This window comes from Ovis aries, chromosome 1 (assembly GCF_016772045.2).
Source record: "Ovis aries strain OAR_USU_Benz2616 breed Rambouillet chromosome 1, ARS-UI_Ramb_v3.0, whole genome shotgun sequence".
NCBI classification, from domain to species: domain Eukaryota; kingdom Metazoa; phylum Chordata; class Mammalia; order Artiodactyla; family Bovidae; genus Ovis; species Ovis aries.
The window spans coordinates 7,778,853-7,794,084 of NC_056054.1; the positions used below are offsets into that span (position 1 = coordinate 7,778,853).

Sequence of the window (15,232 nt, forward strand, 5' to 3'; positions counted from 1 at the left end):
GAGCTTCTCATACTGAATGAAGTAAGTCAGACAGAGACAAATGTCATTCGCTATCACTTATATATGGAATCTAAAGGGTTGTTCAGCATATTTACAGAACAGAAACAGACTTGCAGACATAGAAAACAAACTCAGGCTTACCCAAGTGGAAAGGAAGCACGGCGGAGGGATAAACTAGGAGTCTGGGACTAGCAGAGAAAATCACTACATACAAAATAAATAGCAGAGTCCTACTGTACAACACAGGGAGATATAGTCAATATCCTATGATAAATCATCATGGAAAACAATACGACACCATATATCTGCATCAACTTGCTGCACACCAGAAAGTAACACACTGTAAACCAACTGTAGTTTAATAAAAAATGAAAACGTCCACAAAGAGCTCCATTTGAGCATTACTGATAACGCTAACAAAAATGACTGGCTGAGCCTCAACAGTGGTAGTAAGGAATAGTTTTAACAATGAGGATATAAAAAGGTTGAAAGATGACCCCAAAATGAAGATATAGTAAGTTCATGGAAAATTATGAAACCATTAGAAGCAAACATCATGAAGTCTGGGTTGGAGGATCATGGAAAATGTGTCTTATCTAATACTAGGAGAGGAAAGCAGGCGATAACGGGTGTCTCCGTGGTAATTATTCATGTAGAAATCTACGCGCCTATGGATGAACACTGGAGTGTGAAAGCAAATAAAGATGAGACTGTTGAATGACTTTTTTCCTAGTTATTAGTATGATGGGTCTTCCAGGTGGCGCTAGTGGTTAAGAATCCACCTGCCAGTGCAGGAGACGTTAAGAGACATGGGTTCGAACCCTGGGTGGGGAAGATCCCCTGGAAGGGGAGATGGCAACCCACACCAGTATTCTTGCCTGGAGAATCCCATGGATGGAGAAGCCTGATGGGCTACAGTCCATGGGGTCACAAAGAGTCGGACATGACTGAGCATATGATGTGCTATTTGTCAGCATGAACACCAAGAGAAAGAAACAAACGAGGACCTCAGTGTTTGGAAGGAAGATGGAGCCTCAGACCCGCATGCCAGCAAACTTCCTCACACTCCGGCCCCATGTGGATCATTTTTCTTTGCTCCGCCAGACTCCTTGGGCTCTATCTGCCCCTGCCCTGGCTCAGGGACCTCTTTTCCAGTGCTGTGTTGGGAGGGAGTGGAGGGCACGATTCTGGAGCTGTGCTATCTGGGTTCAAGTCCAAGGTCATGCACCAGTGGCTGGGTGACCTTGGACAAGTCACTTCATTTCCTCACCTCTGCAACGAGGGTGGTGATGGCACCTAGATCCCAGGGCTCTGGGTAGAGCCTGCAGAGTGGGTAACAGACACACGTGGGCACCATTCCTGTCTGCAGCCTCTTTCTGCTTCCCAGCTTCCCCCGATCAGCAATAACCACCTGCAGATTCCTTCCATTGGAAGCAGACGCCCGCCCTGGACCCCACTGCACACGCTGGTGGGCCTCACGCCCTCTGCTTCCTCACCCCACTCACTCCCTCACTGCACACGGTTCTCCCAAGTCCAGAGATGATCCCAGGGGCTCTTGGTCTGAGGACGCAAGTCTTTACTTGGCCAGGTCTCTCGGCCACGTTTGCTGTCATAACCACCCGCTCCTCTCGAGCAGCTCTGATGGCGTCCGTGACCCCAGTCTTCCAATTTCCTCCCACTTCTCTGGCTGAGTCTGCTTCGCCTGCTCCTCCCCACAGCTGACCCAGTTCAGGAAATGGAAACATCTGCTCAGCTACTGAAACCACGAGTGCAGGGCCATCCTCCCCCTCTTCCCCAGATTCCCGTGGTCAAACAGTGGCCCTTCTCAGCACCTCTCAATTTTAAACTCTCTTTTTTTGCTGGCACCACTTTCCTTCTGGCTCCCTCATCCACCATGTGTTGGTGTTGTTTTTCAGTCGGTCAGTCGTGTCTGATTCTTTGCGACCTTGTGGACTGCAGCTCACTAGGCTTCCCTGTCCTTCACCATCTCCCAGATCTTACTCAAACCCATGTCCATCGAGTCGGTGATGCCATCCAACCATCTCATCCTGTGTCACCCCCTTCTCCTCCTGCCCTCAATCTTTCCCAGCATCGGGGTCTTTTCCAACGAGTCGGCTCTTCACATCAGGTGGCCAAAGTATTGGAGTTTCAGCTTCAGCATCAGTCTTTCCAATGAATATTCAGGGTTGATTTCCTTTAGGATTGACTTCCATCATGTTGATCACTGCAAACTCTGTTTCTAAGTTGCAAAGCTGACCATGTTATCGTCTTGCTTGACTCTTATTGGCTTCCTGCTGTCCCCAGGATGTGGTATTTACCCCTAACCTGGCTTGTGTGGAGCTGCCAATCTGTCTCCTTGCCTCCAGCCTCTCTCTAACCACCTGCCCCCTCACTCCATGCTCTAGCTGCACTATACATACCAAGTTCAAGGGTAAAGCTAACGCCGCGCTGGAGCCAGGGGCAGGCTGAAGATCTTAACAGAAGATGATGTCTCTCTAGGAGGACAGTTGTTGGGGCCACAGGCCTTCTCAAACCAGTCTGGGCTGGGCATTGAGCAGTGCCAGGTGGACCTGGGCTCAGATGAGGGCCCAGCCAGTTACCTCCCATGTGTCTCACTTTACCCCTCTGAGCCTCAGTTTGCTCATTGACTAATGGAGAGGATAGTGTCTACTTCACAGGGTCGTGTCAAGATCAGTCGTAATATTTCAAGCACCTGGCGTGGAATCTGACACGGGAGAGGCTCCATGGATGAGAGGGGCTATGCGTCCCTCTCGGGAGCCCGATGGGCCGGCAGGATGACTTCCTGATAACCATCCCTCTGGCAGGACCAGGATGGGCAACAGATGGGTTTTTTTTGTGACGGCGATTGCTCCCCTCCCTGACATGGGTGGCCTTGATCGCAGGTGTGGGGCCTACAGCTCCTCTCCCAGGACCCTTACCGTAGGACTCGTCGCTGTCGGAGGACTTGATGCTGATGAGGATATGCTGGTCCAGCAGGTACTCAGGGTCCGAGATGATGGGCTTCAGCTGCAGAGAGACTGGCACGGGTTAGCTCAGACATGTCGGGGACAGGCTTGCGGGAGCCAGCCCAGAGGGGGGAATGTGTGGGGAAAGGGACACAGATGTTCTTTTTAAATTCAAATATCTGCTTTTCCTGTCCAAGAGAGCAGGGAGGAACCCGTATGCCCACCCTGCCCGGTATGGTGGGGTTAACTTCCTTTCCGACCCCCTACCCCCATCACATTGCACCCGGGGCCCTGGGGAGACAGCCTGACCCCAAACATGCCTTCCCCTGCATCACCTCCCTTCCCTTCCCACACCTGCACACCCCACAATCAAGGGGGGGAAGGGACGGGGCCAGGCTGATATTCAGACACCTGAACGCACCCCGCTCCCAACAAGAGCTCAGCCTTCCCCTTGCCGCCCCCGTCCTGGGATGGAGGCTGCATTGAAGGGGGCACCACAGAGTCTGCCTTCCGTCTGGGAAGGAGGAAACCTGTGTTCACCTGCAGGAGAGCCTCCCGGGTGGGCCTGCAGGGTCCTGTGAGTTGTTGGAGGGTGGATCAGCAAGTGGCAGGCACAGACCCCAAGTTCCAGTCTGTCCCTGAGTCCCTGCTGGTGTGGCCGGGGTCATGCAGCAGGGCTGGGAGCACGGGGCAGGGCCAGGGGTATGGGGCAGGGCCGGTCCACAGGCACAGGGAGGGGCTTTGCAAGGCCGCCTGCTCCTGCGTGCCAGCTACTGCTTGTGACTTCCTCCCAGCTGAGGGCTATTCCTCGTGTGGACCCCAACACAGAAGCCCTAATAAAACGCTCACAGGCTGCCCCCTTTCCTCCCCTCCACAGACACAGAGAGACCCCCTAGTGTGGGCCTCTGGGTCCACGCCGACTGACGGGATGGACTCTATTCAGAAAGCTCCAGCACAGGTGACTGGACATGGCAGTGGGAGTTCTGGGCCATTCTTGAGGCTCCAGTGCTGCCCCCAGAACTCGGTTCACTGATGTGCAGAGACCGCTGGCTCCAAGTCAGCCATGGGGCCAGGGTGCTGCTGAGGCAGGAAGAGGGGCAGCAGGGTAACGGGAGGTGGAATCTGAACACAGAAGGTCTGCGAGGGACACGGCACCTTGTGGGGGGCGGGGAGCCTCGTCAGGTGCCTTGGCAGGGTTGCAGAGGGTGAGGAGACGGGCGGTGACAGAGGAGGGCCCCTGAGATGCTGGGGGAGCAGAAGAGACTGAGAGCGAGGAGAGGGCCGGGAGCCAGGCCGAGGAGCTGACGTCAGGGAGCCCATCGGATGCAGGAAGGGTGGCCAGGAGCAGACGGGCACTCCAGAAAGACCCCCCGGCCAGGAGGGAGGGATGGAGCCCCCTGGGAGACGGGTACGTGTGCTCGGTGGTATCTGACTCTCTGCGACCCCATGGACTGTAACCCGCCAGGCTCCTCTGTCCATGGGATTCTCCAGGCAAGAACGCTGGAGTGGGTTGTCATTTCCTCCTCCAGGGGGTCTTCTGGACCCAGGGATCAAACCCAGGCTCCTGCGTCCCCTGCATTGGCTGGTGGATTCTTTACCACTAGGGCTACTTGGGAAGCCCCAGCCTCTTGGAGGGCCCCAGTCTGAAGTCTACCCAGACTAGAAGACTTCAGGACTCAGACATAGGTCTTTTCATGTGTGGTCCACAGGTCGGTTCCAACCAACAGTTAAAGCCAGTGCGGAGAGCCCAGGCCCCTGAGACCTGCTTGCCCACACTAGCCTAAGACCGTCCTTTAAAACTCACTTGGGGCATCACATTCCAGGGAATCTTTCAGGGCGGCCTGAGACCCCTGCCCTGTGTGAAAAACCTGCCCAGCCCTGGACCCTTCCTCTACGTCTCCCTCCCTTGATAACTGATAAAGAAGCAGGGCCCTGTTCCACGTGTCTCCAGAGTGAACCCCAGACATGCCCATCATCAGCGTAACATCACAAGGGCAGTGCTGGGCCCCAGTTTTGTGTAACAAAGACAAAGGTTGCCTGCAATTCTACCCTCTGCTTGCTGGGGGCCAAGGACAGGTCAGGCTCTCTGTGCATCCAGAGTCAACACACTTTGTCTACTCCTTCGTGTGATCCTCTGGGTCAGGGCTGAACAGAAGAACACTGCAGGGGAACTGGGGCCTTGGATTATGGGTCCTGGGTCTGTCACTGCAGCCGTGTGACCATGAACAAGCCTCTCTTGGACCTGCCTCCTTTCCTCTCTCTGTAAAATCACGTGGTCAGACGACACAGCCTCTAGACCCCTTCCATGATCTATCAGGGGAACTGAAATCCATCTAGGAATACTGGGGCCACTAGGTACGATGAGAGTTGGGCCAGAAAGGAGGCTGAGCACCGCAGAATTGATGCTTTTGAACTGTGGTGCTAGAGAAGACTCTTGAGAGTCCCTTGGACAGCAAGGAGATCCAACCAGTCCATCCTAAAGGAAATCAGTCCTGAGTATTCACTGGAAGGACTGATGCTGAAGCTGAAGCTCCAATACTTTGGCCACCTGATATGAAGAGATGAGTCATTAGAAAAGACCCTAATGCTGGAAAAGATTGAAGGCGGGAGGAGAAGGGGATGACGGAGGACGAGATGGTTGGATGGCATCACTGACTCAATGGACACGAGTTTGAGCAAACTCCGGGAGATAGTGAAGGACAGGGAGGCCTGGCGTGCTGCAGTTCATGGGGTTGCAAAGAGTCAGACACGACTGAGCAACTGAACAAAAAAAGGTGCAGGCCCACGTTTAACCACTGCTGGGAAGAGGGTCATAAACCATCCCGAAAGAGAGGCAGCTGCTTCTGCCCAGCTGGAGCTCTGCCACTGGCCAGCACCTCTGGCTGATGAACACAAAATCATCTCTGTTCTTGAGTTACCTTCGGGAGGGTCTCACCAAACTTCACCACCAACTCCCCTTCGCTTCCTTCTTCATTTTCTCCTTCCTGACTCTTGACAAAACCTGTTGAGGAGACAAGAAGGCAGGTTTTCAGAAGAACAGCACAAGAACCAGACAGAAAAGACTCCTGGGGTCGCTTCACCAGGACCAGGGAGGACACCCACCCTCCTCTTTTTTCTGTTGGGGCCACAGCATAGTTGAGGAGCCGAGCTTGCTGGAGATTCTGTTTTGGTTCAGGGGATGGTCATTTGCCAACACGGTCTAATTATTTTTAGGACATTCAGAGATTCCCCTCCCTCTCGGCTCCTCTTTGCCACAAACCAGGCAATGGAGGAATCATCACATCATAGGCGAGGAGGAGATTAGGAAAGATGACAGCTCTGGCTCGTCCCACGCCACTCAAGATAACAGCCTTTTGAAATGCTAATTTAAGCTTCCTAACATGCTGTTTCCATAGAAATGTATGCAAATGTCTCGATAGTTTATTAAAAACACCCGCACAAAAATCCTCGTCATTTTTGGAAGTGCTATGCCCTTGCTCGGTGAACTGGGACTGGGGAGACTTCAGGGAGAAGGCGGATCTGTCACCAGGGGGGGAGCCGAGGCAGAGTCTGCGGAGGAAGGGAGGTGGGACGGCACTGCAGCAGGCGGCCCATGTCTTGTTCCCAGTTTCTGGAAGCATCTGTCACCCCGTGACACAGGGCCTGCTATTGTGGGGCTGACTCCCCACTTCCCACTCCGGGCCATCTCCGCGAGGAGAGCTAGAAGCAGCACAGACCGCTTCCCTGTGGCGCGGCTTTAGACAGTATGCCTAGAAACGCCACCTAGAAAGACTGTCTCCTAAACCCAGCTGTGTGCGAACCGTTCCTGGCTGACGGGAGGCTGTCCATCTCTAGCTCGCTTTCAGATGCTCAGACCAGCTGAGAAAGATGTCTATGATGCAAGAAAGAGGAGGGGACCCTGGGGAAGAGCAGGGGATGACCAGCAGCTGCTCCATCCCGGCCTCCATGAGCTCTGGACCTTTGCCCAGGACTCTCTGGTCACGCCAGAGCCCTGGCTTGGGGGACCCATGAGTGGGCCAAACTCCTCCCGGAGGGGCAGGCAGAGGATCCAGTTGCCCTGCTGCCCACCTGGTGCGTCTGTGCCCCAGGGACCACCCCGGCCCTGGAGCAGCAGCATCACAGGCCACTGGGGGCCCCGCAGTAACCGGGTGTCCTCTTGTACTGTCCACCGCAGCCCCACTCCCTGACCCCGTCCCCACCAAGGCCCATCAGGAAGGCCTTCCCAGAGACAGAAGAGAAGCGCCACCAAGGACCAGGCGCTGGTGAAGGGGCCCTGCCCGCGCTCCCCCAAAAGGCAGTTAGTTGAGTGAGCACATACTCTCCAAGCAGCTGGAGTGGAACTCCAGGTAGAATTTGGTCTGGGACTTGGTCTTCAGTGTGGCGTAGCACCCAAGAAACTCGATCTGCCCTTGGCTGTCGGTGGTCCCAGGGCCTGGAATGAGGGAGAGCAGCGGTTCGGTTCCACAGTGTGTCCGGAGCCCCCCTCCTCCCCTGCAACACCGAGCTACCTCCTCTCGTCCAAGGTCTAAGCGGAGGGAGGGTGTCCCCTGAAATCCCACCACCCACACCGGTAACAGCCTCTCTGATGAGTCCAAGCTGGTGCAGGGCAGAGGGAAGACTTCTACGCTCAGCTTTGCCACCAAAGCTGTGCAGGCCCTGGGTGACGCGCTTAATGCCGTGGCCTCCCCAGGGGGTCCGGCAAAGAGGGCTGGTAGATGCCCAAACCTCTCTTGTTTCTGAGTTCACAGAGCGAGGCAGGCCTGCTCTTCCTGCCAGGCATGGCTCCTCCTGCTCCTTACTCGAAGCTCCCTGTGCTCGCTGGGACCAGGTAACTTGCAGGTGCGGTCCTCCTGTAGATGACGCTTCTGCGAGCGTCCTGAGACTGACTGTGAACAGTGTCCCGTCCTTCTGTACAAACTCTGAGCCACCTGAGAGCAAGGACACACACCCCTCCTCCCTCTACCCTTCCCCTCCTTCCTGCTTTCCTTTCTTTCTCCCTTTGATTGAAGACCAACTGGCAAATATAATCGTGTATACTTAGAGTGAACAACAGGCTGAGCTGATACACCCCAAACACTGTGAAATGATTTCCAAGATCAAGGTAATAACATCCATCATCTCACATCATTAACTGTTTGTTCGCGTGTTTTGGTAAGAACGCTTAGGACCTACTCTCAGCAGATTTTAAGTGTACCATGCTGTAATTTATAATCTATAGTCATCATGTGGAATATTAGAGCCTTGGAACTTCATCTTATAACTGGAAATCTGTAACCTTTGACTTACCTGTCCTCCCCTCTCAATCAACTTCACTAGCTCCTGGCAACCACCAATGTACTCTATATGAAATAATACTGGCATTTTTTAATAAAGACCCCAGATATAATTGATACCACAAGTATATCTTCGACTCATTTCTCTGTCTTATTTCACTTAGCTTTCCTCTTTTTTTTAAACACCAGCACCAAGGCCATGCTCCGCTTAGGTAGACGTTAATCCCAGTCATCGGTGTTTGTGAACATCTACTGTGTGCTGAGTTGCAGTAGACGGAGGGCAAGGCTGACTCTGGGGGTGGGATGAGGGTCCTCACCGAGCGTGTGATGTATGGGCTGCTTTATCAATGCTGCAGGAACTCAGAGAACAGAGAGAGCGGTGGGAGCCAGCAAGAGGTGGAAGATTCTGGAAAGGCACAGAGGCCAGAGCTAGGAAGGAGACAGAATGGTGGATCAAGCTTTGTGTGGAGAGCAGAGGTCACATTGCTGGGGCCGTGGATGTCAGATCAACAGCCCACAGGCAAGAATGTCTCAGGAAGACAGGGTTCCAGCCACACTGACATGAAGGACGAGGAGCAAACCAGGCTTTTCCAACCTGTGTTAGGCCTTGCACTCAGCCCTCCTAAACGAACCCTCATTGTCTGTTGATTGTGGAAGTGGGGCAGAGCAGGTGACAACATGGCTTTCTGGTCACCCAGGCCCAGGGCTGGACAAGCTGCAGACAACGTCCAGGCCTCTGCTCGGATGAGGCTGGCCCGGCAACCACAGCTAAGCTGGATTATTTGCAAAATTACCTGCAGATCTATAGAGTATTATTTACTCCAGTATTTCCTCAAATGCTATCATCTGCATCCTATCTTCACAATTTTTACTGCCTACCACGCACCTGTCCTAATATTGACTTAACATTTCCTTTAAATAGACTCACTTTAAAACCTTAAATAAATGTATTTACATATAAGAGTGCATCACAGACTGAATGGAAAACCAGTGTTGCAAGCCTTACACAGAAGCGTCACATTTAAAGCATATTAAAATAAATGCGTTACTAATAAGTGTTCATCCGTGCCCCATCCAGAATCGTCTTTGATGACACCTATGCCGCACCTTGGCAATCACTTATTTTTCCCAATTTTAAAGACTGTATTAAAACAGGCTTTAAGAAGCCGGCACCTTGCCAAAGAGAGAAAGAACACGCTCTGGACTGAAATCATGGTGCAGTTTGGACGTGAAGGGACCCGACGTGCGGACTGCGGGCTTAGCCGGAAGGATGGACCTTTATCTAATGCAGACAACTGATTACTGCCACCAGGAGATGAGCGCCCAGCCCTCCTGTCTGCACGGAGAAGAGATGGACAGACAGCGCCACTCCACCCCCACCACTTACCGTTCTTGGAGACAAACTGGGAGGTGACTCCTGCCTCAAATGTGGCAAAAACAGGGCTGTGGTCACTGGTCATGATGTCACTGGTGCTACCTGCAGGGGAGGGAAGGAATTTCTGAGCAGGGGACGAGAGATCCTCCTGGTCGAGCCAAGGATGGCGAACACACAGCAGAAATCAACTGACGTGCATGGAAGCCTCCACAAGTTTGATGGTTTCATATGGCTGTTCATTACCTTCCACAACCTTGCTTGAAAGTCTCTGTGAAAGCCTGTGACCCTCTCTTTCGTGGCTAAATATTGCCCATAATAGTTTTTTTTTTCCCCTAAAGACTTGTGAGTTTTAAAATATATAGATCGTTGTGTGTGTGAACTGTGGGTTTTTTTTTTTTTTTTTTTCCGGTCTAAGCACTTTGCTGCCTTGATGAGGAGCTCACGGCCTAGAGTGGGATGGGGATCTCATTACTGTCCCCCAACCCACAATGCCTCTCAAGAGCGTGGAGGTGATGGAAGTATAGAAACGGAGTATAGATGATTCTTTTAAGGAGCTTGGTACTCAGATAAGAAGGGAAGGCAGCGGAGCATGTTTAGAGGGGATAACAGAAAGAGAAGAGGGTCTGGAAGCCTAGAGTTCTAAGTGCTTGTGATAGATAGAGTTACATGGAGACGTTTGGCTGAATACTCAGGGCTGGAGATTTTATCTTCTGCTCTGGAGTCAGGATGTTAGGTGGTAGCAGAAGCCACAAGGATGTCTGAGTTTCAGGGGGAAGACATGAAGGCTGAGAAGAGATGAGGATGACAGGCCAATGATGGGACAAGGCCAGCATTCTTGGGCTGAAGGACACACAGCACAGGAGACTGGAAGACAATGAAGAGAGATATACCCTTCTCAATAAGGCATTTACAGATCAGCAAAAAGGAAGAAAAGAAAGAGATTAACATCCCACCCCTCCAACAACCAAAGCGAACGGGCAGAAAATTCACAAGAGAAATATAATAGGTGTCCAATAAACAAGAAAAAAAAAGGAGCTCACTGGCAAACAACCATCAGAAAGACAACTTCTGAGAACTTCCCTGGAGGTACAGAGGATAGGCATCTACCTGCCAACGCAGGGTACACGGGTTCGATCCCTGGTCCAGGAAGATGCCACATGCTTTGGGCAACTAAAGGCCAAGAGCCACAGCTACCGGGCCCCTGTGCCACAACTCCTGAAGCCCGTGCGCTGAGAGCCAGTGCTCCAGGGCAAGAGAAGCCGCTGGAATGAGACGCCCCAGGATGGCAGCAAAGACTAGCTTCTGCTCACAGCAACTACAGAAAGCCCGTGCGTGGCAGCCAAGACCCAGGACAGCCAAATATAAATGTTAAAAATAAATAAATAGAGAAATCATTTTTCTTTCTGAAAAAGACAACTTGAAACGACAAGGAGATGGATGGAGAAAGAGAAGCAAGGAGAAGTAAGATGGTGGGGAGGCTGGGACTAGGGGAGAAGGAGGGCATGCAACAAAGGGCTCAAGTGAAAAGCTTAGCTAGGCGAGGAGGAGGGCACCTCGTTATACTGAGACAGAACGGAAGAGGGAGGCAGGACCCCATCTCAAACACGCTTGGCCATTGGCAGGAAGAAGTCAGTGAGGGTCCCGTGTTGTATGAAGCAGGAGATTCCACAGATTTGTAGTGGAAACAGAAGAGCAGTTAAAGGGTGGACAAGCAGGGTTTTTTTTTTTTAATTGTTCTTTAAAATATTTTAGATATGGGGCACTTCCCTGGTGATTCAGTGCCTAAGACTCTGAGCTCCCAATGCTGGGGGCCCAGGTTAGATCCCAGGTCAGGGAACTAGATCCCACAGGCTGAAACTAAAAGTCCGGCACACAGCAAACACATCAGAGAGCCTGTGTGTTGCAACTAAGACCCAGCACAAATAAATAAATATTAAAACATACTTTAGATGTGTACTGAGCATGACAGCATTAACACTAGAGTAACTGCTCGAAACCTGGAAGGTGGCCTCCCTGTGACTGTGTGCCCTGTGGGTCCCGGCTCCCACGGTCATTCTGGGCTTGGCCACGTGACTTCCTTGGGCCAAGAGGACATTAGTGAATGTGAAGCAAGCAGAGACTGGGCAAGCGCGTCCACAGCTGGGACTGGCTGCCAGGAATCCCCGGACCCAGGCAGCAGCAGCCTGAACCAGCCTGCAGGCTGGGAGTGGATTTTCAGATAGATGTTACGCAGCCAGAGATGACTGATACATACTATTGATGTTACCATCAGGAGACCCAAGCTCAAAGTTTACTCCCACTTCCTGAGTCGGGACATTCACCACCTTTGTTTTCCCAATTTCCTGCCCACTTACTACTCTCTAAACCCTCTTCAGCATGCCGTGAAATATCGTCAGCAAAACGCTCGACCTCTTCACCTTCATGTGCAAACCTGGCCCTTCCAGGAAGACCGTGCAGCTCCTAAGTGAGGCCTGGCTTTCCTCCCGTTCCCAATGCAGCCCAGACACTGGGCGGGATGGGGGAGACAGCTGTGTCTTCTCAGCTCATCTGTGCCACTTCCAGACCAGTCTCTCTCCTTTCTAAAGACCCCCATGATAGGCTTGCTTTGAATGCCAAGTTTAGGCAGGTGGATGGACTGCAGCCCTTTAACTTAGGAAAGTGAGACCTCTTAACTTGCTACTCACCATAGGACTGACACACCACATGCACCAAGGGGTAAGACTTCCAGAGGACTCGGTCACACCAGGAGGGCAAATTGTACTTCATCTGCAAGTCAAAGTCAAGGTTGTGTAAAATGCTATCTAATAGCTAGTTAGCTAGCTAGCTAGATACAGATACAGATAGATAGATAGATTTAATGCTAGCACAGCCTGGAGGTAAAAAAATTGACAAGACCATTATACTATAAGATACAAAAATTCAGGCCAATCCCTTTCATGAACATAAATACAAAATACTTAACAGTATTAGCAAATCAAATCTAGCAATATATTTTAAAAGATAATATACCATTACCAAATTGGATTTATTCCAGAATTGCAAAGGTATTTTAATATGAAAAAGCATTCAATGTAATTCACTATATTAACAGAAAGGAAGAAAATCATATTGCATCCACAAATAAAGAAAAAGAATCTGACAAAATTTCATATCCATTCAAGATTAAGTATATATATTAAAGAATAGAAGGGAATTGCTTCACTCTGATACAGTATTTGCAAAACAAAGCAAAAACGAAACTACCCCTTACAATATTTAAGGCTTTTACTCTGAGATTAAGAATGAATCATGAATGTCTGCTCTTCCTATTTTTAGTGAGAATTACCAGGCCCAAAGCAAAGGTTCAGAAGAAAGAGCAGATAGCAACACTTCTAGAATCATGAGTGACATAACCATTTTCCATCTCTATTTTATGCCCCCAAAATTATTCCACACCCGCTGCTATCACAGCACCTCAAACATTTGATTATATTTATATTTACTTGCAAGTTGGCTTCCATTAAGTGATTTAGAAACTTTTTGAAAAATAGGAATCTTGTTGACTCTGCTATAATCCAGAATGTGACCCATGGACTATGAATATTTAAATATTTCATTAAATAGTAATGTCCCCTAAAGCTCCTTGTCCAAGTTACTATTGTTAAAAAAAAAATGCATGCTACTTTTAAAAGAAATCATAAAAGAAGAGATTAACTCATGGTATCTGTAATCCTTGGGTTCATCTGCCGCTGGTTCTTTATAGAATTTCCCCAGAAGTGGTTTTCAACTCTTTCTACCTGCCTTAAGTCCTGGCTCCATGGTCAAGACCCACAGTTTCAGACACCTACAGCCCTCCTTTAATGAGGTTCGCCTGGCCGTGCTCCCTTACCTATCCTCATCACTATTTCATACTGTCTTGTTGCTTTATATTCTCTTGCTTTTTTTGGACTCAAATGAACCCCTCTACCTGATTTTCAATCCAATCTCTGCTTATTTTCTCCAACAATTTACTTTAATAACACACTGTAGCCATCCGTCCCCCTGAACTCATTCATTCACCATCTATCAGGCACTCATTCACACATCCATCCATCCGCTTACCTACCCATCCACTTAGACACTCCCTTACCTACTTACCCATCCGTCCGTCCATCCATCCATCCATCCATCCATCCATCCATCCATCCATCTACTAACCTACCCATCCACTTACACATCCATCCCTCACCTACTTATCCATCCAGCCAGCCAGCCAGCCAGCCAGCCATCCAGCCATCCATCCACCTACATATCTAATCATTCAAACAATATGTACTATGACAAGCACTCTCCAAGATACACCGTGAGCAGGATGTCTGTTGGGTGTGACAGACAATGCAAACTGGCAGTAGCAACCCTCCTTAATGAATATCCCCTTTCCTCTTAAGTTCTAGCTCTTTCTCCTCTGCGTGCTAAGTCACTTCAGTTGTGTCCGACTTTTGGTGACGCTACGTACCAGAGCCCGCCAGGCTCCTCTGTCCATGGGGTTCTCCAGGCAAGAATACTGGACTGGGCTGCCATTCCCTTCTCCAGGGCATCTTCTTGACTGAGGGATCAAACTCACGTCTCTTACATCTCCTGCCTTGGCAGGGTGGTTCTTTACTACTAGCACCATGCCTGCAAACATATTTCTCATCCTAAAAGAGCCTATCCCTGACACGTCCTTCAATTACTTTTTTTCTTTTTTGCCACTTTTCTTTCAAAAATGTTCTCTCTTCACTGCCTCTATTTCTGGATTCCCCGTTACTCTCTCCTAACTTGAGGTATATACAACCTGATTTTCCCAGGTAGCTCAGCCCATAAAGAATCTCCCTGCGAATGCAGTAGACGCAAGGGAAGATTCCCCTAGAGGAGAAAGTGGCAACCCACTTCAGTATTCTTGCCTGGAAAATCCCACGGATGGAAGAACCTGGTAGGCTACAGTTCATCGGGTCCCAAAGAGTCGGACACAACTGAGCGACTTCAGTTTGTTTGTTTCTTTGTTTTTAATAGTAAAGTGCGGTAATCTACGCTGTACAACTTGAGGTTCTTTTTACATTTGTATATGCCCATTTAACCACTACCCAGATCAAGCTGTAGAAACTGTCTATCATCGCAAAAGGTCCGTTTGTGTCCCTTCCTTGTCAATACTACCGCCTCTGAGAGGTAAACACGCCTGTGACTGAGGTTTCTCCACTGATTAATTTTGCCCACTCTTGAACCTGTCAGTGGACTCATTCAGCACGTATTCTTTTGTGTCTGGCTTCTTTCCACCTTCTTCATCCTATTTCTTGTATAAGTGTGTTCTCATTTTATTGCTGCAGTTGTATTCCATTGTATGTATAAATCACATTCATCTATTCTACTCTTGCTGGAAATAGAGTTGCTCCCAGTTTTTGGACATTATAAACAAAGGTGCTGTAAACGTCTCTGTATCTGTCTTTGGGTGAACAAATGCACTGCTTTCTCTCGGGTGTACACCAAAGCAGAACTGCTGAACAGGGTAGATGCACGTTCAGATTTCAGAGATGCTGCCAAACGGTTACTTCTTAACACGGCAGTTCTCAGCACTGGCTGCTCTGCAGAATTGTCAGTGGAGCTTTACGAAGACCCAGAGAGCA

The 15,232-nt window shown here is 50.2% G+C and overlaps 1 protein-coding gene across 1 annotated transcript in view; it reads right to left on the reverse strand.

Annotated features, from left to right (window-relative positions):
• INPP5D (inositol polyphosphate-5-phosphatase D) overlaps positions 1–15,232 on the reverse strand; it is a 137,809-nt gene that overhangs the window by 11,914 nt on the left and 110,663 nt on the right. The window contains exons 18-22 of the mRNA XM_027967486.2: positions 12,299–12,380; positions 9,627–9,716; positions 7,285–7,398; positions 5,885–5,967; positions 2,940–3,027 (exon numbers count right to left, since the gene is read on the reverse strand). Coding sequence (XP_027823287.1) covers positions 2,940–3,027; positions 5,885–5,967; positions 7,285–7,398; positions 9,627–9,716; positions 12,299–12,380 — 457 coding nt within the window. The remainder of the gene's footprint in view (positions 1–2,939; positions 3,028–5,884; positions 5,968–7,284; positions 7,399–9,626; positions 9,717–12,298; positions 12,381–15,232) is intronic.